Raw genomic sequence first — 27,324 nt, 5'->3', positions numbered from 1 at the left:
CCAAGCAGTGTTCTGAGTAAAATCAGAACATTAGTGGGCATATCTCCAGTACCAGTGGAAGTTGGAATGAACTGGGAGAGTCCCATGTGTTAGAAACCTGGGCAGATCTGCAGCAGTTAGATTTGGTGGGAACATCTCCATTGGAAGTGTTCAAGTCTACATTAAATAAGCTCTACAACATTTAGAAAACCCTTCCACATATACTTATATACGCATGTATTTAATTTGTGTTAACATTGTAACTTTCAATTAAATTGAAACTAACAGCCAGGAATTTTTTTTTGGGGGGGAAGGCCAGTTCTTTAATTTCTTTCTACGATAATTTAAGGTCTTCAGAGCATTTTGTAAACAAAGTTTCTTACATTCTTAATCTGTTTTCTCTTCAAACTTTTAATGACACCATTTTTGCAAAGTGATAAAATGCAAGTTCAGACTGCACACTGTGCACTTCATGCTATACCCAAAAATTATCATATTGCATCTCTGAAAGTAGACTAATTGATAGAAGTTTTGCAGATCAAAGCTTTCACTTCCACATGGGAAACCTACAATACAGCCTAAAAATGAAATATCTTGCTATTTTTTCACTAGTAAGCAAAGTGTAAAACCCCACATCATAAAGGTGTGTCAATGGCATGCCTTTCTGCTGCCGTGTTCACATGTAATGCCAATAACTGACTGGCATAAAGTCTTCTAGCATGAAACCATAGATAAAAATGGGTTAGAAAACAAGCAACATACTGTGTTATCATTAAGCAGTGATGAATCAGGGAAGCTTTTCCTTCCTTATCTACCTTGCTCCAATTTGTTACAAATTTCTGTTAGACCTTTTTGTTATCCAGCTTGCTGAGATGTAAGAGCAGGTGTTGAAGTTTACTTGGTCTTTCCAGCAGTCTTAACTTTTACAGTGTGTTGTCCAAAATTAGACTGTTTAGTGAAATACTAAATGGAGATTTTGGCAAAATACTCATCAAATTTTCAATAGTCCACCTTATTTTTTAGTCGATCCTGAATACCATAATATATTCACAGTATGCTACTTAAAAATGGTGTTAAAATGCCAGCCCATGAACCTTCAGATATCCTTTCAGATGGCTTGGAAAACTAACTCCAGTTTAGTGATGGAGAAAATAAGGTGCACACAGCAACAGAGGAGTCATTGCAAGAATTTGGCTCAGTACTGAAACTTGGCATAGTCCATAACATTTTTCCACTGACATAAAGCATATAAACATGTCCACAGCACTGACTTTCATCAAAGTGTCTCAACGAACTTTGTAAGAAGAAAAACACTTCTGCAGTGGGTCAGAGCTAAGCCTATCTAGCTCAGTGCATGGCCAAGGTATCTGATGGTGGACAAAAGCAGGAGCGTAGGAAGGTGTTAAAGAACATGGAAAGCACACAGCGATCATTTCTCACCATGTTCTCCCAAGCCTCAACAGTTTACAGCTCTGGGACTTCCTGAGTCAGGAGGAAGTCTCTACACTTCATTGTTCTCAGTGGATTTTTCTTACATGATCTGTCCAGTCACCTCTTGAACTCAAAACACAACAACCGTCTGTGGCAATGAGTTCCCAATTTAAATACATGTTGACTGAACAAACCCCACCTTTTGATTGACTTGGTTCATTTCAGAATCCTTGTTTCATAAAGCAAGTATGTGTCAGCTAGTGGTATTCCTGTTAAACATACGGGGAACAGGAAGAAGTCATTTGACTCCTCCAAATTCATAGTCAATGTTCACTATGCACTGAACCCTGAAGTGTTGACGTCCTGGCCAAAGATTAGACAATATTGTTTTCTTAGAGGAATAGTTATTTAAAAATAAAACAATCCAAAGAATAGTCAGTGAGTTTGTTCATTAAGGAAAGTCACAGATTCAAAACAGAGAATGTATTTAATAAAAAATGTGCTACAATACAAAATATAGAGCAAAGATTGTTAATGTCATTGTAAGTCAAACAAGGTTGCCATATTAATTGTTGTTCCTCTGATGTTTGCTGTCTTAGCCTTCAGTATACTCACTGAGACCTGTGCTTTGTAGCCTTGAAGACAGTAAAAATCAGAGGGAAGAACTTAATCTGTATTTCTGACAAAGGTCCAGTTGTCAAGGGTATCTAAGTAACAACAGGGCTGCAGTTCTAATGAATGACCAGTTCAACACGGGCTACCAAGTGCCTGACTAGCCCAGACAATGGAACTGAGATCTTTGTCCCTGCCTCATCTGCAACAAGGGACCTAGGATGCAAGAGACAAGTCCTGTTAACATAGACAATGCTCGTGCCTTTGGGAATATGTGCTGGTTTTAGTCTTTGAAAGCTCCCACTACATGGCATGCCCAGAAAAGACACACAAAATTTTAACTGAATTAATTCTGAATTTGAAGACCTTTTGAAATCATTATTGGTGTGGATTTAAATTTTTTGGTTTTAAATCTTCCTAGAAAATAATTTTTTCCTACATTTATATTTAAAGGCACTTGGTTTACGGAGAAACCATAAGGGAACAGAACTAGGAAAGAGGAGGTTTATACTTACTAACAACATTAGCTTGTCCAGTGAAGATGGTGTACTGCAGCTCATAAGAGACCACACTGAACTCATCATCCGATGTCCAATGGACAGTAATGGTATCATAAGAAGCTGTACAGAGCTCTTCTCGAATGGTGGGTGGGTTGGGAGCTGTGAGATACAACAGAGGAGTCTTACTGACACAATCAGTAAAATATTTCCCTTCTCATCTGAGATTAGGGGATGCATCTGATATATGACTTTGTAGCTAAACCATCCAACAGACCTTTCAACAACTTTTTGCTAATTCCAATAGTAAGTTTTATTATCAATAAGTTGTTGCAAAGGTATTCTTGCTATCAATATAGTCACCTAGGAACTCCAGATTTTTAAGTATTTTTTATTAAAGTAGCTTTAATTTCAGATGCCCTAGCACAAGTCAAGTGTTGGTGGTCACATGAAACTGTGATTAAATGGGTACAATTGACATGTTACTTCTTCTAGGATTGTTTCTGACCATCACACCAAAATTATCAAAGTTTCGTTGATGCATGTATCAAGAGGGAGAGTCAACACTCTTCACTGTTGACTTGAAAGCATTGTTTGCCTAGTCTATCTTACCAGAGATCGGCATAAGTGGTATTTAAAAAATATCATTTTGGGGAAGCCTCCAAACACTCATGCTTTCCTGCTCAGTCTTCTTCTCTGTCCAAGTTCATTTTTATTTATTTCCTAGCTATCCTTTCTAATAAATACAACTCATTTTTTTTCAGCCTTACATAAAGAGTTCTTATCATAACATCATGACTGTATGACTATTGCAACCTAATTTTCAATGTCATTGCTAAATAAATAATTCTAGAAAACAATTCAAACGCTTTATTAAAAAGTTGTGCCTCTGTTTCTTTTTTTTTTAATCAACAAACAAGATCTCTGTGTAGCAAGCTATACACTCTTCTCCCATACTAACACACAAGTTTGTTTTAAAGACCTATTTAAAAAGTGAAACTTGAAGCAAACTTCTTAAGTCTAAATTTTCCTTGTTTGCATTATTTACAAAGCCAAAAACCTAAATAAGAAACAAATGAGTCTTTCTTTCAAAGACCGGTGGGCCTTCCTGCATGCTTGTCTCAGTGGGAGCTTCAGTCCTAATCATTTTCCCTACGTGCCAACTAACTGTTGTGAAATCTATGCAGTACTGCATTGGTACTATTAGCTATGTTTCAGAAATGTATCCAGCAGAACAATCTAGGGGAGCTATGTTTGTTTTTTTTTTTTTCTAGCTGAGGCTTCTTTTTCATATTTTGGCTTTTCCTTCAAAGGCAAAAAAAAAAAAAAAAAAAAAAAATTGAAAAAATATTAATTACAAATATACAAGTGGATCCATTTTGCTACTATTCAACTGAGGTCTTCTTCAGTCTTCTGCACCAAACAGAGAAAAACCTTTTAACTTGAAAAATGTACCTGTTATTACTACAACACAGATAATAATATTAATTTAATGGAAAGCAACAATTACTGAAGGCTTAATGAACTGTAAACTGCATTTAATAGTACCTAAGTGTCTTCAACTCCTTTGAAAATGAGAGCTTAAGTTCTCTCTTCATATGCACACCTGGTTGGCCTTATGGCTGGAGCTTTACAAGCCTTCATGTAATGGGAATGACAGAAAAAGGAGACTTGACCTAAGCAGGACATCTTTTCCCTTGCTCTTGTAATTAACCCACACCCACCTGAGACCATACTGCATGAAATACAGCTCTTCAGCAACACTCATTTCATAAACCACTCAGAATAAAACAAAATATATCTGCTTTTCATGCAGACAGACAGGGAAATCTACGTGCAAATGGTTTGTTATGGCTTTCAAAATAATGAAGTCTGACTGCCAAATTCATCATTCCACAGCACGTACTCCTTTGCAGAATGTAAGTCCGTAATGCAATTAAAGAGATTGACCTTAATCAGTTATCTTCATTATTACATTTGATAGTGTGTGGTTTGCTTATCACATTTACTTGTACTGCTACAGAGCTCAGGTGCCACAGGGAAAGCTCTACAGAGACTCCAGAGCGATCTCAAGATTGCACCAGCACCTTCCCCGACGTGGCCTTGACTTGGGTGTGCTCCACCACTGCTCAGGAAGAGGAAGCCCAGCATGCTTCCAGCACAACAGTGGAAGACGTAAAGCCTCATACCCACCCTTCATTCCTGTTTCCCAGAGGAGAAGCAGGGATGGCCCATGGGCACTTCCAGTCCATTTCAGGGTGAGGACGGAGCATTGACTTGCAACAGTAACAAGACTGAAGTTTGACAGCTGATGCTGTTAATACCCGCAGTACTTGGCAGCCGCCTCCTGTCTACAAACTGCTACCTAATGTCAGGGAGAGCTGAAAAAAATTTGAAGCAGCTCCTGAAAACCCCAAATTTACAGCCTTGAGCAGTGAGGGAACCTGGAATCAGTGCCAGCAGACTTAGCAAGGCACAATGAAAGCTGCAGTAGTTTAAGGAATTGTTTCCTAACACCTGTAGCTCTCCTTGATCATGGGGTGGCAATCTCCATAGAGGACCAGGGAAAACATCTGGGAGTGGTAACTGCTTCAGTCACATTGACTTTCATCCATCTGCATTCATGAATTGACACTCTCTGACAAGATTGAAAATCATTGCTGAAGGCTGTTTTAGTTCATTTGTGTGACTTCGACTCAAAACTGAGCAGGCATGCTTAAATAGTCAGGAACCACATCTGAAGTGCCTGAAAGGCAATAACTAATATTAGAAAAGCAGTTTCTTAAATTTGCTTCTGGAATTAACTGACCTCGTGAGTATACCTACTCCTTTTCAACTGGGTTAGTCTAACCCACCTTCCACTCAATGTCATCTGCGCGGCTTCTGCTCTGAAGCAGAGTGAAAGCACCCGCATGGTCCATACACCCAAGACGCAGTTTAGGGAAATTTCTGCCTCTCATTGGTGAATCCCAGCATGAATTCAGTGGCTCCTGGGTGACTGTTGAGACTATGTCTAAGTCCTTTCAGCTCAAGGTCACAGAGATTGACTAAAACCACCTCAACTTCCTTTTGTTTGCTCGGTCTCCACTTCACTGCTGGCATGGGGTGACTGACTTTGTAAGGGTTCCTTACTGATTTTGATACTGAGTAAAAAACAAAGATCTAAGCCACCTCTTTGACTTAATGGTGCTAAAAATATTCATACTGGCGGTATGAACATGAAGGAATCGAGGAAGCTGCTCTGAACTTCTCTCAGCTGTTCATTACTGGCTCCATGGTGTAGCATGACACTAGGCTGAACCAGCATGCAGGAACTTGAAAGGCACAGATAGAACAGATGTGGATACAAATTTGACGTGTCATGCATAAGTTGGCATCAAGAGCTCAGTCATACAACCATGTAGACATAGTCTTTTGGTAGACCAGAACTGTTCAAAAACAACAGAATGAGAAGAGATTACACACAAACCATGAGACTGAGCTGGCTGGAGGTGGGTTTTGATCTTTTAATACTGAAGAGTTAAGATGAAAGAGAGGTTGTGAAGGGTTTCCAGAATGAAGTTTTTTTCATGTGAAAAAAACTGCTGGTACATGCTAGGCAATGCATATTTCTTAGTACAGTCATAGCTAAAGTGATGGATGAAGAAAATGTATCATTGTTTCAGAGGGGATTTCTGAAGCAGGGCAAATTGCAAGGTCAAAGAATAGATGTTCCTGCAATTGATTTCAAAGTATTAAGACACAGAACAAGTATTTTTGATTCACAATAGATAAGAAAAAGTCCTTATGTTAGTAATACTGTGCAGAGAGTTTGCAAGTCATGTGCATTGCCTGGATCTAGCTAGATACATGTTTAGAAAAAGATGAGTTCCAGATGAAGAGCTTGAGCAACTGGCAAGATAACAAAGCTTTCAAAAGAAGTCAAGGCTATATATACAGAGGATAGAACAGTCAGAGGAAGATTAAGGGTATTGTTTTACTATACTGAGCCTGACATCTCAATGTCTGGCTGGCAACTTGCAGAGAGATATCAGAGATTTTCATTTGGACAGCAGAAGCTTTGGACAGACAGCTGCGTAAATGATAAGCACAAACTAGTTAAATTTATATTTGGGAAAGAAATAGCCTAGGAAGAAAGAAAAATGCAAACTTCAATGTGCCACATAGAAAACTGGGGTTGGGGAGATGGAGGATGAAGAAGATCTGACAAATAGTACACTGGGAAGAACCAAAGGAGAAGGAAATCTCCAGAAGACAACCAAGGACAATTGCTTTGAAGGCAACTGACAGCAGACAGAATAAAGCTGGAATTCAGGCTTTGACATGTTGTTCACAATCAGTACAGACGATTGATATAATATAGGCTTCTTCACTTGATTCACAACACAGATGTACCACTAGGACTTACAAATGGTCTTCAGGACTTACAAATGGTCTTCATTTTACTTAACTGTGAAACATGATAAAAGTAAAGCCCAATTCACTCTGTCACACAGTTTTCAGTTTAAGATCTATGAAGACTCCATTCATCAATCTGAAAGGGGTAAAATAAAATAAATCTTCCTCTAGAGTTTCTGAACAACAATAGAGAATAATCAAGTGCATTTGACTCTTGGGACTATATGTATACACATATATATTACATATATACATATATTTACATAAACTTATTTTAACTGTCTGCATAGGTTGTATTTTATGCTCAGATAATTTGGACATGTGTTTCAGATTTTGCCATTGCAGCCATATGCTATTTATTAATATGAAGAAAAATAGTACAAAGGCAGAGCCAGCTAAAACTGTTCTTCAGTGGGCATCAAGGGCAAGGTTAAAAATGGCAGATTAGGAAAAACCAGCTAAACTGCTTGGTACATTTGCAAGTTCTCTTAGACTGCATTGTGAGCAATTTTTCAAGACTGTAGATGAGGTAGGAAGAAGGCAGAGAAGGAGCTGTGTAAATGGCACAGCCAGCATGATGGACTGCAGAAAGGATCTTTGTGGCATTGCACCCTGTAGCAAGACTACCCTTCATTTTGGTACAGATACAAACTTCAATTTTGGCAGTTGCACAGAGATTAGGCTGGTAATATTGACACGGGATGTGGAAAGGGGAGAAGACCTGGGGTGCGGAACAGACTGCTAGATGGAGTTCACCTCTTATAACTTCAAAGATTTTAACCACAATTGTCTGTATTTCAATGAGTCTCTCTAGCCTCTGTTTGGAGCCAGCTGGGAGAAATAGGCACCTCCAGAATGGAGTCAACTGACTGATAGATATGCCTTAAAAAAGAGGTTATTCCTCTTCTTTGACTATAAAGGAAGCTGAGGCTGATTATTTCACAGGTAGATTTCTAGGTTAGGGCAAATGAGCCTGGCTTTTTCTTAATCCTTCCTTTCATTTCCTTGTCTTTTTATAGGTTTGGGGTGAATACTCAACGTGGTGGCAAAATTCCAGCAGACTTTGGGGAGAGGCAGACACCATAACATTTCACTGGTGCTGTATAAAAAGTTCAAGTGACTCTCACCACATTATTATTATGTATTATTTGCCTGAGTATGTGTTAAACATTGATTGTATTCACCAGTTACACAGTGATACAGAAATTTCTTGCAGATAAAATTTCTTGTTCAGATATGGCAAGAACCCCACAGCTCTGTAATGTAAGGGTGCTGCTGCCCTGTGCATGCAGACAGCCTTGTTTTTCCCAGTACTAATCTGTTCACTTATTCCCCTGCAGAAAAGCCAGAACCCAGCCCTCTGCATGGAAAATATCCGGTGGCTGGCAATGAGGACACCCCACGCTCTCACATTCTTCTGAAATAACATGGGTATTTGTTATATCTCCTGCAAACTGGGCTAAGAGAATGGGCCCAGGAAGTGTTTTCAAGTGCTTTTCTAACAGTGCTTTGTGACTTTCATTGCAAATTCTTGCTGTTAACAGCAGATGCTTAAAGACCCTGCAAAATGAAAACCTACTCCGTGTCTCTTCTGTTTTCAATTGAACTGGAATGAATTGTTCTAATTCTGGCATTGAAATCAAAACACCCTAAATTACAGTAATTTTTTTCTCTTTGTGAGTCATTATATACTCTGAGATTGCACATTACTCAGGCCTTCAGTAAGGGTCTAATCCTGCAGGCTTCTTCAGGCCAAAGCTCTCAGTTAAGCGAGCTGGGGCTCTGCTTTGGGGACAACCCATCCCACACCCTGGCGCAGAGCACACTGCGCGCTCTCTAGCCCCAGACACAGCGAGGTTCTCCGGTTCTGTGATGGCAGAAATACACAGTGCCACTGGCGTGAGAAAACATCTTTCTTTGCTGAGCCCTTGATGTTGATTGCTTGAACAGCTTCTGATTGCTCATGGGAAACCTGCCAGGCTGCAATCTGCTGCAGCAAGGAGGCAGCCCCAAGGGAGAGGGTAACACATGGAGCATACGTCCCCTGGGAAATGGGATTTGGTCCCTGCTCTCCCTCCTCTAGCTGCTCCAGGCTGAGCTCCAGTTGTTCTTTCATTTCACTCTGCTGTGGTGGCTTTTAACCATTTCTCACTCCCACTTGCCCACACTCTGGTGGGGAGGAAGGCAAGGAGAGGAGGTAGCAAATGCATTCCAGTTGTCCTTTGTAGCACCTAATCCTTCCTGAGGTATTCTGGGGCTGCAGGAGATAATATATTCAGGATTAAGAGGGAGAGTGTATTGGGGTTTTGTGGCAAGGTTTTGGTAGCAGTTGGGCTGCAGGGGTGACTTCCGCAGGAAAAGACCAGGAGCTGACCCCATGTCAGACAGAGCCAGTTCTAAGACAGACCTGCTGCTGCCCAAAGTTGAGCCCATCACTGATGCTGGTAGTGTCCCTGTGATAACATATTTAAGAAAAGGAACAAAAGGCTGCATGGCAGAGAGAGAGGAGTAAGAAAGTGTGAGAGAAGCAGCCCTGCAGACACCAAGGTCAGTGAAGCAGGAGGGGGAGGAGGTGCTCCAGGCACTGGAGCAGAGATTCCCCTGCAGCCTGTGGAGAAGACCATGGTGAAGGCAGCTGTGCCCCTGCACCCATGGAGGACCACAATGGAGCAGAGATCCACACTGAAGCCTGTGGAGGACTGACACTGGAGCAGGTGGATTTGCCCTGAAGGAAGCTGCAGCCTGTGGACAGGAGCCCACGCAGGAGCCAGTTTTCTGGCAGGACCCATGGCCCATGGGGGACCCGCAATGGAGCAGTCCATTCCTGAAGGGCTGTACCCTGTGGAAAGGGCCCACACTGGAGCAGTTCTTGGAGAACTGCAGCCTGCGGGAAGGACCCATGTTGGAGAAGTTTGTGAAGAACAGCATCCTGTGGGAGGGAGCCCACACCAGAGCAGGGGAAGAGCATGAGGAGGAAGGAGCGGCAGAGACGACGTGATGAACTGACTGCAACCCCCATTCCCCATCCCCCTGTGCCACACAGCGGGAGGAGGTAGAAAAGTTGGGACTGAAGGTGAGCCCAGGAAGAAGGATGGGGTGGGGGAGAGTAGTTTTAATTTTGTTTTTATTTCCCAGTATCTTACTCTTACAATTAATTGGCAATAAATTACATCAATCTTCCCCAAGTTGAGTCTATTTTGCCTGTAGCAGTAACTGTTGAGTGAGATCCCTGTCCTTATCTCAACCCATGAGCTTTTCATTTTATTTTCTCCCCATCTTGCTGAGGAGGTGGAATGAGAGAGCAGCTTGGTGGGCACCTGGCAGTCAGCCAAAGTTAACTGACCACTGAGAGGAATGAAGACAATCCTATCACTACTATTTTATGAGGAACATATAATAGTAGCAATAGTAGCACCCTGACAAAAAAATTACCTGTAAGGTAATCAAGGCATTCCAACAATTTCTTCTCCCTGGTAAAATCAAGTGCGAAAGTATCAAAAGTATCGTTGAGATTAATTTCAGGAATTAGAACCTGGGAGGATGCAGTTGCCATGGAAACCCTATAATGAAAAGAAAAGTCTTTTAGCACCCAAGATACAATAACTTTCACATCAAGGTAGGACTTGATCATTATGATTGTTATCACTTCTCAAAAAGCTTGACAAAAACTTTTACATGTATTTTATTTATATGGTTTAAGTTAGGAGCTTCTCCTGCAACTTTTATTTTTGCAAGTAGTCTCCAGTAAAAATCTCTTATTACTTAGCTTTTTGCCCAACATGCAGTATAAGTTTTTAACAAAATATTTGTTAAACAAGAATATACTTTGAATTGTTCTTTCTAGTCACCCACTAAACTAATGTAGCAATAGCACTGTATTTATCTGTGTTTTAAGCAATCCTGACAGATGCTGCATCTCTGCCAACCCTTGTTTTCCTAAGCAGTTTCTTGCTGCAGGCATTCCTTGGCACCGCTGTCCCAAAGGTTTGGTGCAGATCCCCACACCTCCTCAGCTGTTCAGCACAGCACACTGCTACTAACTTCAAAAAGCACAGGGGGGAGATAAAACAAATAGATGCTGGCACAGTTTATTTTGAAATGCTTTTCCCTGCAAAGCATGTGTGCATACTTACATTTCCTCCAAAACTGAAAAGCTTCCTTGCCTACCTCATTTCAGGAGCTACATCCACTTTTTGTCTGTCCAGCCACACTATATAGAGAGATGAGCTTTCACAAGAAAACTGCCATCAGGATCTATCTTTCAGATCCTTCAGCCTGATATCTCAAAATATATGTTACTAGAGAGCTGGATACTGGATATGTTTACAGAAAATTTGGTCCATTTAAGCAAAGAGGTTATTAAACCTCATTTGTTACTTTTTTGAGTTTGAAGGTAAACACACAACCATGCACACAAGGTATGTCAGTTATCTGTCATACATGACACATGTCAGATCAAAATATTTCGATTGCTTCAGTTAACAGTTTCCCAAATTAGAGTATTTCTCTGCAGACATGAATCAAATGGCTCCAGGCCAAATGCTTACTAAAAACTATGTTTTCATATATTTCTCGTGTAGTATTTTAGGAAAATGCAGTTAGGAAAGTAAAAAACTGAGCTGTACATCTCATTGTCTTCAGCATAGTTTTCAAGAGCTGAACTGAGAATGTTTCCTAGTCAATAATTCATGTTATACAGTTTTCAGCACTGTTTCTCTTGTGACTGTGGTTGGAGAACTTAGTTTAAAGTAGATCCTAGTACAGATGGGTTTTTTTAGAGAGGTTAATTGTAGTGCCTTCTGCTCCATTTACTTAGGGGGAAAAATTCCCTGAGCTCTTTCACTTCTTCTTTTTCTCCCCCACTGCTCCCACCCCACAGTAGTTCATGTGCAGTTACACTATGGTGTTTTATATCTAGTAGGAAAAAAGGACATGCATTTCTTGTAGGGCCTGTGTTAGGGCAAACACCTCTGCAAAATTAACAAAGGCTTTGCTAAGAAACCAGCAAGCAGGTATTTAAGATGAAGAGCTTCTTTGAATACCTCCATAAAGCACATATTTATTGTGAAGAAGATCATATCACCAGGCCCTTTTGGACTTTGTCTGGGGCTATGCAAAGGATGCACTGTGACTATGTGTGTTAAAGTCAGTTTTCAGTGAGCTCAACAGTTCCCAGTTTCAAACACCATGTCAACATATTAGTTTCAGAGGACTGAATTTCCTCTTGTACTTCTGCCTGCTCTATCCGACACTGTACTTGGTTGGAAAGGGTTTTTCTAGGATAAATGCATTTCACCCACTGTAAATAATGCACGACCTAAATCATTGTAGTGTGTGTAATGTCTTTGCTATACATAGTTACCTATTGTGCTTACAACGGAGAATATTATACTGCAATTACTTTGAAATATGTGCATGAAGAAATGCAGTGAGCATAATTTCAGGAGACTGTTTTAGCTGCTGGAGCTCAGGGCCCTGGTGAGACTGTTACATGAGCAGTCTAGAAGCAAACAAAATATCGCTCACCACATAAAAACTAAGAGAGTTACTTGTGGGGAATAATTTATTAATCAGATTTAGCCTCTTTTTCCACTTGCAATTTGTCTGCAAGCACTTGGGATTTTTTTCCTCTCAGGTTTATTCACTGCTTGAAATGATTCTCTGATTTTCAGGGTGTTCACAGCCATCTCATTACAGACAGCAATCTGTGATAGCCAAGAATTCGATTTGATTGGGCACATATGTCAGCTGGTCTCATTTCTGCTCTCCGAGTGTCTCTCCCGTGACTGTATTTATGATGCAACTGTTCATGTTTACAAGGTGAAAATGAGCTTCTCTGAGTATTCTCTGGTAGTCAGTCAAAAAGCTGTGTGTCTCTACAGGTTTCTGCCCTACTGCTTGTTCCACCAAATACTGAAAAAAGGCCAGACCCTCACCTTCAGCTTCTTGCTCATGATACTGGTGGTTTTACTATCAGCTTCAGCTTTGAGAAGGAAGTGCTACAATGTAGCTTGGTGACAGAATACAAACCAGGGTCTGAGTCTGACAGATCAAATGGAATCCATTGCCTTGCCTTGTCTTGCCTTCCCTTCCCTTCCTTTGCTTTGCCTTTCTCAACAGATTTTCAACTCTCTAAACCTGCAACAAGCAACCCAGTATTGCTGGCTTATTTATAAATTGATTAAATAGCTTTGGTGAAGCATGATATTCATTGAATCTGCACACAGCACTCAGAGCAAGTGACAGATTTAAAAAAAAAAAAGAGCAAGGAATTTCATGATTTGGATTAGCTGATTTTGGATTGGCTGGACAATGTGAAGCTATAATGGGAACCCAGAGATAAAAAAAATAGCTGAAAAAATGAGCATACTTCTTAATAGTTTTCTTCTTCATTGTCCAGATTCATTATTCTTTTTTTTTCTTTTGTTTCTCTGACTGATGGGCTAAACAGCTGATAATTCCAATAGAACATTTCTTCATCAGAAAATACTTCTGAAATTCAGTGGGAATATTTCAGCATTCACAGTGTTGCACTGAAAACCAGACTAAATTTTCTGACAGCAGTTTCCTGGAAAGACTTGGTCCCTTGTCTTTGGGTCCTTGATACATCTGGCACACTGAAAAGGAGCTAGGATCCTGGAAGTAATAGAAATTCCCTGCACCCAGGGACCCAACACAGCAGCTGCCATAACTTCCAGACGTCCAAGCTGTCAAATCTCCAACTCTTCGAGTGGGCTACCTCAAAGATGCATGTTGCAGGTTCCCGAAGTTACACATTTTGTTACCTTGCAGCTTGCTATTTTGTGAAGAATATGAATCCAATAAGTTCATTCTAAATTTCTTCTAAGGAATGCACTCTCTGCCTGATTTCTTTCGCAATCTCAGAATTTTTCGTGGATTGGGAATTTCAGCCTCCAGAAACCTGTTTTTTTCAGTGTGTTTAGCACCAGATATCTGCTTGGCATCCATGCTACCTCCTTCATTTGTGCATGCTATTACTGTTCTAACTCTTATTTTGCATCCTTTTTCAACTGCTCCTCCTTTCAAAGGGATGTTTTGGTTTAGCATTACAGTAAAGTCCTTCCCACTCTGGTACAGCACAAAGTAGTGTTTTGGGGGAATGTGTGAATTCACACATCCCCCCCGCCCCCTTTGACCACGTTTGTGGTGGGACAAGACAATATGGCAACTATGACAACCAATCTGCCTTAAACTGAGGCTTTTCAGTTTATTGAGAGGAACGTCTTTACCTTTCAGTGATATTTTTAGCAGTTTGCAGGAAGCGAGCGTGATCATTCTCCTTCAGCGACTGTTCAGCCTGAGAGATGAGGGATGTCGAGCGCTCAATGCACTGTTTGCAGTTTGCAATCTGCTGAGCCAGTTTTCTCAACCTCACCACCTTGAGTGGAAACATAAGAAAGCAGTCACATCTCTAAGGTCACAAATCATGATTGCATTTGCACTTCCAAGGCAAAGCTGGAATGCAAAGGGGGAGCTGAGATGAATGGCTTCGCTGACAAGAGCTTCTTTCACACTAGCTTGATGGTGAGCCCCATCTAGCCACGTAACATTTTTAATAAGGGGGCATGCACAGCCTTTCTGCCTCAATATTTTCCACATGGAAAACAACAGGGGAGAGCCAAAACAAGCACAGCTGGCCTAATTTCCAACAGAAGAAACGTCATTTCCTGGTACTTTCTGCTTACATGATAACTAAGGGCTATTTAGATAACCGTTTCCCTGAAGTGATGAGATCTGTGTTAAAGGTATCTTACAGATTAACCACTTTTTTCCTATTACTGAGGTGAGTTTCATAAAAAATAATCTGAAAATAAAACTTGACAGAAAAAGACTGTTCAATTCTACTAACAGTACACGCCTGCCCTTTTCATTATGTGCTTTTAATCAAACAGGGTGTTTTTGTGTTATTTTTAACTGGATAAAAGCACGGTAGTGCTGGAAAGCTGATTACTACTAGTGCAAACACGTGTGCTGGAGATAAACACAGTGGATGTGACTGTAGTCATTAGCTGAAAGGTTAGGGAGGAGCACAGTCAATCCTCCATTTAAAGACAATGTTGGCTAACAAAACTTCTAGTTCCTGAAAGGTCTGGGAGTCCTCCCTGTTGTTATCACATCAGGATCATAGTTTGAACAGGAGTAAGAAATAGGAAGGAAATGAAATAATTCTGGAGTTTAGAAAGCCATTAAGACCCAGTTACATGCAAAATAAGGAAACTAACAACCAAGTGGATTGGCAGAAATATCCAAATTTATAATGAAGATAACATTCCCAATCTCAGCGATTAGGGCACAAGCTATGAAGTTGCTGAGTTGAATTTCAGATATAATTGCATCCTAAGCAGAGATAAAAGTACCTTTGTGCACCTACCTGACAAGAGAAACCAGCAGGAAAATAAATCTTTTGGAAAACTTTCAAAAAGAAAATACTGGCCAAATGATTAGTGTCCTGTAACATTGGTGTTTCTTCTAAAGATAGAAACAATAAAGGGAGAAAAATGCTGGGAAAGCATAAAGATCTTGATAATGCTAATGATCTGTTCAGCTTCTAGGATGAACTAATACCATAATGTTTTCTCTAACTGTGCATTTGCAGAGATTAGAATTTAGTCTACACCAGTCTAACCAGGGAAAGGTTCATTGCAGTATTAAGTAGCTCACCTCTTTATTTACTTATTAATTAACAAAACAAACAATGAATTGAAATAAATGTTACCTTGTGAGCTTTTAGCAATCAGAAGGCATGTAATGATTTGTGAGGTCTACATATGAAGTACGTTTTTTTTTTTTTGTTTGCTTGGTTCTTTTTTATATCTTCTTCAAGAAGTCAACTGATGATAAACTTTAAAAGGAAGAGTCTCGTCTCACCCACTCCCCACCCCCCGCCCCCAATGGCAGGAACAACGTCTGTACTAAAATTATCTTATTTATTTGATATTTAAGTGTTTTTTTCCTGTTACATGCTCTGTGGGATTTTATAGGTATCAGGTCATAGGTGAGATTAAGGATAGAGCTGCACCACATTGTCAGATTCCTGTGTCTGAATCTGCAGCCTTGCAGCCATAGCTAGAATTTTATACCTGAGTGTTTCCAGCTCTGTAGCCATAACTATAGTCCTATAGCCAAATTTGCTGTGCCTTACCTTCCAGAGTCTTAGCCACAGGCCCTCTTAGAAATGGTACACTGGGCAGAATTTCCTGTGGCTTTTCACATGGGTCTCTTGAACCCCTGAAATCTTTCAACGTATACAATATTTGGGGCAAAGCATTCCAGATCTTGACTGGACCTCCAATGGAATCACTTTTGGTAGAACAAAGCAGAACAAAGAATGGGGACAGATTCTGATACCAGCTATATTCATACAAATTTGGAGTAAATTGTATTACAGATCTTCCATGCCTTAATGGACATTAGAATACATCTTTGCAAGCAACAGATTTTTTAAAAGCAACTCATGTATATAGCACAAATCCAAATTAATGGAAAGTTTTCTACTTCATTGGAAGCACAGCTGGTGTCACTGTATAGAGAAACAGAGTTGAAACAATAATGCAGAAGGCCATCTTTTCCATTTTGAAGGGAATTATATTTTGTTAACAGCATGAGGAAATTCAAGTTCTGTTCCACAATGTACAGGACCTGTGGTTGGAAACATGTTTAAGTCAGCCCTTGCCTACAGGCTTTTTATTTCAAGTTAATAGGAATATCTTGACAGCCGCATGAACCATTTAACGTGCTCTTGACTTTATTCCTTTCCTGAGCTTTTCCCACACAAGAAGAGTTTATATTTGACTTAGTTAGTTTAGTAGTTAAAGAGTAAACACCATGTACCTAGAAAATAAGAACATTAATTCAACTCTAATGTGTTTCTGAGTTAACAGGTAGCTAGCAAAATGCATTGAAACTTGAATATCAGAGATTTTTCCTGCTCAATATTTTTGTTGCTAATAATCATTATACCTCAGTAATTACAAATGCACACTTCATTTAATTTCCTGCATGTTTTTGAATGTATTTTTTTGTAAATAAGTTAGACTTCCTATTCTCAAGAACAATGATTGAAACAAATTATTCATGTGATAGTATTTTAATAAATAATTAAAGTATCTAGACTAAAATATTCATGCAGATAATTGTCAGCCATGATACCAAATGTTGCGACACCTTGTGAAAGTGAAAACTTCGGGGGAAACACTGTCAGACATATAACAGGGTGAAGGAATCATTAATTAGTCATCATTTTATTATCATTTACTGATGGTGACATTATTTATATATTTATCCTTAAAAATCATAATCACAGGTAGTAAGAGAAATGCCAAATAAAATATTGAGGTCTAGAAAACTAATCTTGATATATTTCATTCCTCTTTACATGAATGTAGCAGTAGCCCAGGATTACATAAGGTCTTTTACAAATTTGTATTAACAGTACCTGAGGTCAAAAAGCCGCAAGCATGAGGAAGCAGTGTTGACATACTTGTGATCTAAAGAAGAAAAGCTTTTACCTTTCCTTCCTTGATTTTGGTTCCAATTATTTGTCGTCTTTGCTGGATTATTTCAATGAGCTGATCACATTCTTCCATCAGCTTGGTTTCTTGGCGGGATGCATTTACCTAGAAAGCAAACCATTATGATTAGCAAAACCTTTTTTGACATTTTCCTTTTCCTTTTTCTAATTTAAAAACTGTAATTTCTAAATTGTTTGTTTTGGCATTTTTTTCTCCTTTCTGTGTATAATCTATGTGTTATTTTGTTTTCCCTGTCTTGGATTTTGTGAAATAGTGAAATGAGTCTGAATGTCTTGTTTGTAGGAGGTGGGACTTCAAATAGATACTCATCAGGTATTTCTAAGGCAAGTGAGAAAAGCCTGGTCCTGTGAGTGCTGAGTGATGGCGGACATCAGTGAGAAGTGAAGGCTCTTCAGGAGGTGCTTAACACATCACAGTTTCAAGCTGTATGTAGGACTGCAGTGAATACTAATGCACTAAGAGCACATGTACTGCATCAGACAGTCCATCTAGTGCAGTATCCTGTCTCTGCTGCTAGTGCCAGCATCTTAGGAAGAAGTCCCAACATATACGATAATTCCCATGAATATTTTCTCATCCTCCAACCATTTGCAGCTCAGAGTCTCCCTGAACCAGACACAATTTCTACATCATTACTAATCCTCAGAAGTTATCTTCTGTGGATTTATTTAGTCTCTCCTTCGGCCCCTGCAAAATTTAAATATGCCCACCATCCTACAGCAACGAGCACCACAGCTTAACTCACAGTCAAGTGAACAACTGCCTCCTTCAAATGGATTTGAACCTATCTCCTTCCAGCTGTATTTAATGATCCCAAGTTCTTTTACTGGAAAGGACAGTGAACTACTTGATACCTACCCACAATCTCCATGCTGCTTGTGTTTTTATAGATCACTGTTTTGTCCTCTAGCAGGACTTCTTTTTTTCCATTGAAGAGTTTTAAGTGATTCAATTTTTCCCTGTATGAAAGCTGTACCATACCTTCAATCATCCTTGTTTTTCTTCTCTGAAACTTTGCCAGGTCTATCATCTCCTTTTTGATACAAGGAACAGAACTATACTAAGTACTTGAGGTGCAAACAAACCATGGAGTCCTACAGTGGCACGATATGTTCTCTACTCCATCTTGATTACTTTCACAATGATTCCTAATGTTTGCTTTGCTGAATTTAACACTTGAAAATATTGTTTATTATTTTCAGTGTCCACATAGTGGTTCCTGAAAGATTCAAATCACCAAAGATCCAAGAGACATTACCAAGTCATGTGTATTGCCTGTCTTTATTTTTACCACTTTGCCTCAGCAACGAATCAGACAGAAGATAATAGCTGTGCTCATGTAGTTTTCTACAGTATAAATATATGAGCCAGTGAAACTGTATTTAATGCAAAAGATCCTCACAAAGGATATTAGCTTTCTAAGGAAAATGTTGACTTTTGTCAAAAAATAAGAAAACTTAAACCAGAAAAGTTTTCGTTCTCAGCTGAAAATGTTTTGTTTCTGGGGGAGACTGATTTTTTTCAGTGAAAAGTCAACATTCTATATGACAAGAAAAATGTACTTCCCCGCCAGCAGTAGTATGTATAGCTTACATGTATCCACAAAGAGTCAGAGAAAAACGCAAAAAGTTCTCATCATATCTAGAATAAAGAAAAATTTAAAGGAGTGATTTCAGAGCTGTTTTCATACACACTTTGCTAAGAGAGTAAAGCAATCTTCAGAGCTACGTCACCTCTTCCAAAGGAACAACAGGGAACAGTTCTGGGTGACAAGTACCTATATTTCTCCTCTTGGTTGTTTTTCAGTCTGATGAGCCCCTGATCTGCCTCAGCCTTTTTTTTTCTTCCAACAATGTGTTTAAACATGCATTTACCTGTAAGCACATTATGAACCTCATTAAGATTAAACAAATGCTTATATATCTGAATTTGGACCAGGGCCAGTTTTACAAATAACCTGCTTATGTGAAATACATTGTCTCCTCCAGGCAAAGAGGGGACTTGTTTACAAAGGCGTGCTTTCATTAAGGTTTTGGATTATCCTTCTCAAACCTTCATAAAATTAATGTTTGATTGCATATTTTACATTAATAATTTAATAATTTAAATATTAATTAAGTTATCAGGATTATAAAGAGAAACTATATTTGTTTCTGGAAGGGGTCAGATGGAACTGAAAGTGCTGGGGAGATCTACACACAGTAGGGGAAGATGTAGAAAGTAATTCCACTATGCAGTTTTAGGTGCCTATTTATTTCCTTACATTAGCTGTTTGCTCTGCCTGGCTTCCCACCATGGTCCATGAGTAGAAGAACTAGTCAATCAACACTGTCCCTCCTATTCCCCCTCTTCTCATCATCCCACCGCCCCAGCTGTAGCACACCCTCCTGTCATGCACTGTACTTTGGCATGAAACTCTGCAGAGCTGTTTTCAACGAGCCATCCAGTGCACCAGTTTCCCCAGCCCCGACTCCAGCTTCACTAGTGGACGGAAATTCCACCAAAGAGCGGGGAATCGCAAATGGGCTCAGTCAGTGGCAACGATCACATTCACTGCACATGGATGCAACTCCTTCTGTGTTGATACTAAGGTCTGCTCACACCAGAACCGACTTTTGGCACTTAATTACAGTAACACTTCACAGGATTTTTGAGTAGCTTCCACTCAAAGTGTTACTTCTATCACCACTTACATCACGAATTCATTTTGTCGAGCAGATCTAATTAATCTTTGGGGTAACTGTCATGAAACAGAGTTACAGGAAGGTTAAGTCAACATTGTTTCATTTAATGCTCTGGTTAGTTTAAATAATAAAGTATTAATTAAATCTTAACTTAAAAAACTCTAGACTAAGAAAAACAAAATGCTTGGAAAAAACCTTTGGGTTTCTTACACACTGACTGCAGACTTCTCTCTTTCTTTGAAATCTGAAAAGTATACTCTTTTATAAAATTCATTTGAGGACATTTCCAACTTTATAGCTTGCACAAGCTTATTAAAAGTGAAAAGAATATTCCAAAATAATTGGATATGTCTGAACTTTGTATGAAAAAAAACCCATTTAATCTGGGGGCTTTTCTCAAGTTGAAATAACTCCTTAATCAAATTTTCAGCCTACAAGGCCTCTGATTCAGTAATAACTTGATAATTGAGCACATGCCTAACTTTAAGTGCACCGTATTAGCTGTGGCCCTAAAGGGACTATTTGTGAGATTAGCACTGAATATTATTTACTTGTATGTTTCTGAGAAGTCATATGTCAGACCAAAGAGCCACAGGCATGGAGTGGGGCTCCGCTGTACAGGTGCTACAGAAATACCAGAATAAGGCTCTGTCTTCTGCCTGAGTCCTTTGATGAACAGCAACCTTGACAATAACTTCCAGCTGGGACTGGCCAAGGAATGCGAGTACTGTCTGGTGAAAATATTTGAGGTTTTACATTCTACATTTTTCCACATTAAAAACAAGCCCTCTTTCCAAGGAGTTCATTAAAAGAGATTGAGAGCTGCATTAGAAAAGTCTGGAGACTGTGTTGCTCACGTTGGTTGTGGGAGGCTCTGAATCACATCGTGAGCAGACTTAAATCTGAGCTTCCTCCATCCCAGACGAGTGTTGACTCCTTAATCTGAGATATCTATTGCCTGAGAGTTTATGGTGGACTTGGGGACACCTTTCTGTAGAAAATTTCACTGATATCAATACTCTTAGTTTTGGCATTAACAAATTCCTTAAAAATCCATGTCCAGAACTACTTTGAACCTAAAGGTTTGGGTTTTGTTGGTATCATTTTCATAAACTTCTCTTCCATTCCACAAAACTGTTTTAAAACTGACAAGGATGCCTTGTTACAATTTAGCAAAAATGACATTTTCTTACTACAAACAAGCAAGCAAGGACTGATTATAATCCTGCTGCTTTTGTGGGGAATTTGTTTCTTTTTCTGTAATATCTGAAGACCTCAGACAGTTTACTGAAAAAAAAAAAAAATATTTTAGGGTTCTTTCCAGGTTTTCCAGACAGATGGATAGGGAGTGCTAGCCTTTGCCTCAGGGAGTGGGTGTAGAAAAAAAAGAAAAATGGGGGTTCCTCAGATGTCTGACAGGGAGCTGGAAACAACAAGCCCTCCCGACCTGAACGGGAGAGCAGGCCAGCTGTTCCCATCTCCACAAGCTGAGAACTGCTTTGGAAAGTGCTCTGCTCTCTGCAGAGGCTTCCTTGGCTTTCATCTTCAGAGACCTGAGTTGAATTGCAGCTTAGGTCATAAGAAAATGAATGTGATGGTTTCAAAATCCCCAGCAGATGTTTCGGAAATCACACAACTACAACATGGCTAGAGGTTCAAGGTTACAGGGGAGCTTCTCTGGTTAATTCAAAGGCAAACAGAGTCTCAGAGGGCTAGATTCATACCCATGAAAATTTCCTCAACTACTATGTGGGAATCAAAGCATTTTTTAGTGTCTCAGCAGAATTTTCCTTGCAGGAGCAAAACCTTGCCTCTGGGATTCCTTATGGGTGAGGCAATTTTGTCCGCAAGTGGAAATGCACGTGTCTTTTCAGCAAATAGTCTCTAAATGACAAAAAAAAAAAAAAAAAAGACACCTAAAGTTAGAGGTGGCCTGCTTTTTTAAGACAACACTGTCTGGGATAAATTCATCAAAACCAGAGTAATTTTTATTCTCTAGTCCTCCACTAGTTATGCAAAATGAAAGAAAGTAGGTTCTTCTTTGGAAAGTGAGGTATAAATGAGTTTCAGCTTTACTATTTAAAATTGGTCTCAATGCCTCAAAAATAATTTCTTTGCAGTTGTGGCCAAGCAGGTAAAGAAGAGGTACTAGTTTTTCTTTATGGGTTTGAGTCGATGGTTACAGAATTACTATATACTCACAAATAAACAAAAACATCAGAAAAGCAATTTGCAATGATTCCACTTAAAAACTGCAGCATCATTGCCACATATTTCAGTCTAAATTTTGAGCCTGAATTCCTCCTTACACCAAACCCAGGCAGTGGGGAAAAAAATGTAAAATGATGACATATAATAGCTGGTACCTGTTTAGTCTAGGAAAACTTTCTTCATTGTCCTGTAGATGTGGAACACACTTTCTGGGATTAGTGTCTGTAGATGAATTAAAGGATTATACTCATCTGAAGAGAGAGGCCTATTTATTTTTTAATTACTCTATGTTGTAAAGTGAGTAACTTTTCTTCATAGAGTCACAATACATTGAAGTAATATTTTAACATCACCCATGTTTCATTTATTTATTTAATGGAAATACAAAGGATAATGATTAATGCGCACTTATGAAAATATTTCTTCCCTTTCTTTTCTGGATGGCTAGGCAATGAGAGTCATGGATCCAAACTTCTTTCATTTCATATCCCTGTTTGATATTACAGGTTATTCAATTTAGTCTTCTGTAGAGTAAAAGCAATTTTTGGAATAAAGCTTTTTCAGACTTTATCTAGTATTAAGTGTTAGACTGATTTTATCTATTATGACAAACTGTGCCTTCGGAAATACATGATATTAATCAGCTTGCAATCTGAATGGATCATCTACAACTCCTTTATTCTGAATTGGTGCAAGAGAAAGGAATGGTCATCTCCCATTTCAAGTGTGCCAGAGGTTTTGTTTTTGTTTGCATTCCACATCTATCCCTAACCTGGAGACCTGTGTTTACAGGCAGTCTCGGAGCAGGTTAAACAAAGGTCAGTGCAAAAATACAGCAACTTACTCTGGCTACCTAGGAATTTTGTGAATGAAGAATCAATTAGACCAGGATGGCTAAACCACTTTGGGTCAGGCTGATAAGACTATCTGCCCCAGTCTTGACTAAAAGCAAACCTTTTTAGAAGTTTGAAATACTCATGTTCCTTATTAAAATATTATTTTAAATTTTTCTCCCCACTGTGCTTTGAAGCACATGGTTGAGAAACTAAGCAGCAAGAAACCTAGTAGTCCTCTAGTGACATTTAAAATCTAATCACAAAACCAAACCAAACCAGAAGTTTCATGGAAAACAAACAAATTGTTTTTGTAAGATTTCCATTAAAAACATAAAAAAATCTTAAACTCAGATGATCTGGAAAGTTCTTACAAAGAGCTGCTTGAGATATGCTTATGCTGACAGCTGTAAAGCCCATCAACTAGGCTTGCTTCAATGAACCAGGTATTGCTTTATAAAACACAAATGCAGCATCATGTTGAAACTATAGCTGACATTTCTCAGGATAGGAAAGCATACTGGAGCAAAAACATTTATTGAGAGACAAACCACAGTTTCACAACTGGGTTAAACTGCTCTGGGATCACACTGCCAAAAAGAAAAAAGGTATTCCCATTTTTCTTCCATCTGCAGAACCCAGTGTGGCCACCTGGGGAAATGGCTGGTCTGAGCTCACCTGGCTGATGTGGATGTTGCACAAATACATGGGAAGCAGGTAAAGAAACACAACTGGGAGGGCAGAAGCAGAGGTGGGGAGACTTTTGGAAGCAATGAGGCTTAAGATCAGATTAAGCTTTTTGTGAAACTAAGCCTAAGAGGGATGTGATTTTTTTAAGATGCAGTAAAATGGTCATATTAATCATTTATTTTCAGTCATTATTTCTGTCCTTTATGTTAGTCTTTTCTTTGAACCTAAATAATCAAAATATTTTTTTAATTGAACTATATTTACTTATTTATTGGTTTTATTCTGTTTTTTCCTGCTGACATTAAGCCTTTGTTTCAAGTTGAGCAAAATACTTCACGTGGTGTGTTTCATTTAGGGTAGAAAAAACAAGAACAATTAAATAATCACTGAAGTTCAAAGGACTGCCCATCCTTTGATGAAGATGAAGCAAGTGCCCTAGTAACCAACAGTTCAGTACTTTCACCCAGAATCCAGGGTCCTTAGCCTAGTGTTTAACATCCTCACTAGAGGACCAACGTCTTTGGTGCCCTTGCTACTCTAATTACTGTTCAGCTATTTATGTTAGGCAGAAAAAGGAGAGACTCAGGTGTATTTTGTTCCCATAAAGGTAAATGTCTCAAAGACAGAAGGTTCCAAAAAGTAACAACATTTTGACTGACAAGTTGTATTCTCTGATGGCAGGCACAAAAAATTATCTGCTGCATTAGTTAACCAGTGATTAACAGTGAACTAAGCCTCGTTTTTCAGTCTGAGTCCAAATTTTTTGCAAGAATATCAGTCTAACAAGACTGTGAACACATACACGTGTATGGATGTGAGACCGAGGGAGAGATGGAGCCAATGGGACCTGGCGGCCTTAACAGGCAACGGCAAGCACTGTGTGTGACCTCTATCATAATTATGACTCCAATTTCCAGAAGTTACAAAGCAGTTGTGGGTGCATTAACATATTCCAGTACGTGCCTAATCTGTACATAAAATGTATGTATAAGTGCTGCAGTTCTATACATATATAGGACCAATTATACATTTAATATAGGACTAATATTTTATATAGGACCAATTATACATTTGTGAAAACAATTAAATAATTTTTTAGGCAAATAATATTTGACTACTAGGCTAGGGCTTAAAGGGCATGCAACTTAGGACATCCTTGAATGAATATTCTGTATTGCCATATGTTATGCAGCATGTTAGTTTTTATTTCTGAAGCTTCTCTTTTCTCTAATGCTATGTAAAATTAAGACTCTTACTAAAGCTTACCCGAGATTTTCACTCAATGAAATCATCTTATATCAGAGTGGAATTAAATGTAGAACTAAAGTAATTAGAAATCAAAAGTAGATCATGCCATAAATTTCATCTGAACAATGTTAATGCAGAAAGTACTGTTGTACCCTGTCTCATTAGAAACTGTCTTAGGAAACTAATACTGTAAACTTCCTTAGGGTTTTATATACATCATGAATTTTGCTAACTAGTCTCTTACTGAGAGTATTAACTGGATTTCCTCCAAGTCATGTTTTCCTATCTATTTCACAAATCAAAAAATGTCAGTTACTTCTAGCACTTAAATATAGCACATAAATTTAGCTGCTGAACAAGTATCTTAGCAAAACCAGAAGATACTAAAGCAGAGGAAAAAGCAGCTTTCAGTGGAGCTACTTTCCAAGTTATCTGCCCACAGTGATGGTAAACACTTATTTAACCCATTGCCCTTTTCCTACTGTCTAAAAAACCTCATCAAAGTAGATTCCCAATTCCAAACTACTAGTGGTCAGCTTTGTATGACTATGAAGGCCATTTGCTGCAGTTCAGACACCAGGATTTACATACAGGCTTTCCACCTAAATTTTCCTAATGAGAACTTCTCAGTTTACTTGGGCTTTGATTGAAATGATCCCAAATCTCAAGAAGGAGCGAGTACCATGAAACTTAGTGAAAACAGAGTACCCACTGTTTTTTATTGTCACAGACAAAGCCTCTTTATTGTTAGAGTGTCCTCAGGGAATCACTCTGACAGCCGAGTTTTGATTTTGCTGTTCCCCAAGTAACAGAAATGCTACATGTATCTTATAGAAAAATTGATTGAGATATTTTATAGCAAAATTTGAAGAAGTTCTCTTGTAGCTGAAGTCTTACCACAGGTTCGAATTTTCATTATTTATAATTTTCCCATTTGGCTCTTTTTTTTTTTTTTTTTTTGATCAGGCACACAGAAAAAAGCAACAGCAGGATTTTCCAGGTGCTGCCATCTTCTCTTCATCTCTTTTGCACTACTGTTTTTACACTGATTTAAAATGTGTCTGATATGTGTGAGTGTTCCGTATCTGTGCTGGTGAAATAAAGGGTCTTTCAATATACTATTTTTTTTAAGTGATTATATAACATAGCTATAAAAACCACTCTTTGATACACACAAAAATTTTGACTGAGAACTTTATGCTGAGATTTAGCCTGCAGTGGATCTTTAGAAGTGAGCTAGAAACTGAGCATTTCCATTACAAACAGAAAGCAAACGATGCAGCAGTTTGAGGGTTACACAGTTAGAGGAAAATGCCTTCCCTTCTTTATACAACCAAAAATGATTTTGCAGCAGTGTCCAGAATTTGCTTCCTATGACGTTTGGTGAATTGAAAACAAAACAAACAAACAGAAGGACCGAGATACAGATGTTATAAAACTGTCTACAAGCAAAACCTATTTCCTTTCCCCTCCCTCCGAGATAATTGCTCCAATTTTTCCTCCAGCTGAGTTCAGATTATGTTTCTGCATAATAAACGAGGGGAGCTTCATGGTATTGCCTATATAACAGGCATTTAATCATATATTTCCTAGAAGAGATCAGAAAAAGGTCCAGAAACAACACTCAAATTGCTTAGAAAAAAGTAACTGGCAAAAGAGTCTCATGCTCAAATTTGTGCCTTATGCCAATTAATGTCATGATCTAAAAGACATTTGCAGAAGCCTCACACATTCATAGAAGCAACATGCCTTAGAAACTGTGACAAAGCAGCAAATTCGCTGTGACATAGCACTTTGTCAGCCAGAGAAACCTGTGACACCACAACCAAAGGGAGAACCTAAGCGCTTACAGCGTTAAATCCTTCCCTGATTCAGCTGAGAAGTGGCTAAATCCGGAGCTGCGCGCAGCTGGCAAAGCCACAGGCCAGCAGCGCAGGGTGCTGCCCCCATCACCTTGCACGTGGCGGGCGTGCAGGGGAGGGTGGGAGTGCTGCAGGGCGCCGGGGGCAGGTAGGGGAGGAGTGCCAAAGGCCACCCCGGGGCACCACCACGCTGGTGCCCCTGCAGCACACGGCGAGAAGCAGGGAGACCTGGAGGTGGGCTGGTACGGCCACAGGAATGCTATCACCCAGAGACTACCCTATATCACTATATCCTAGGGCTGCCAGTCCCAATTTTACAAGTGTTT

At 39.2% G+C, this 27,324-nt stretch overlaps 1 protein-coding gene across 2 annotated transcripts in view; it reads right to left on the bottom strand.

Annotated features, from left to right (window-relative positions):
- The window catches only part of MID1 (midline 1), a 100,810-nt gene that overhangs the window by 10,732 nt on the left and 62,754 nt on the right, over nt 1-27,324 (bottom strand). For both annotated transcript variants that reach the window (XM_075718250.1, XM_075718256.1), the window contains 4 exons: nt 17,447-17,554; nt 14,168-14,316; nt 10,350-10,477; nt 2,538-2,681 (listed from right to left, as the gene is read on the bottom strand). In XM_075718250.1, coding sequence (XP_075574365.1) covers nt 2,538-2,681; nt 10,350-10,477; nt 14,168-14,316; nt 17,447-17,554 — 529 coding nt within the window. The remainder of the gene's footprint in view (nt 1-2,537; nt 2,682-10,349; nt 10,478-14,167; nt 14,317-17,446; nt 17,555-27,324) is intronic.

The sequence above is a fragment of the Pelecanus crispus genome, chromosome 1 (genome assembly GCF_030463565.1).
Source record: "Pelecanus crispus isolate bPelCri1 chromosome 1, bPelCri1.pri, whole genome shotgun sequence".
Taxonomy (NCBI): Eukaryota; Metazoa; Chordata; class Aves; order Pelecaniformes; family Pelecanidae; genus Pelecanus; species Pelecanus crispus.
The sequence above is the reverse complement of the archived record's forward strand: the minus strand, read 5'-3'. Positions and strand labels throughout refer to the sequence as shown.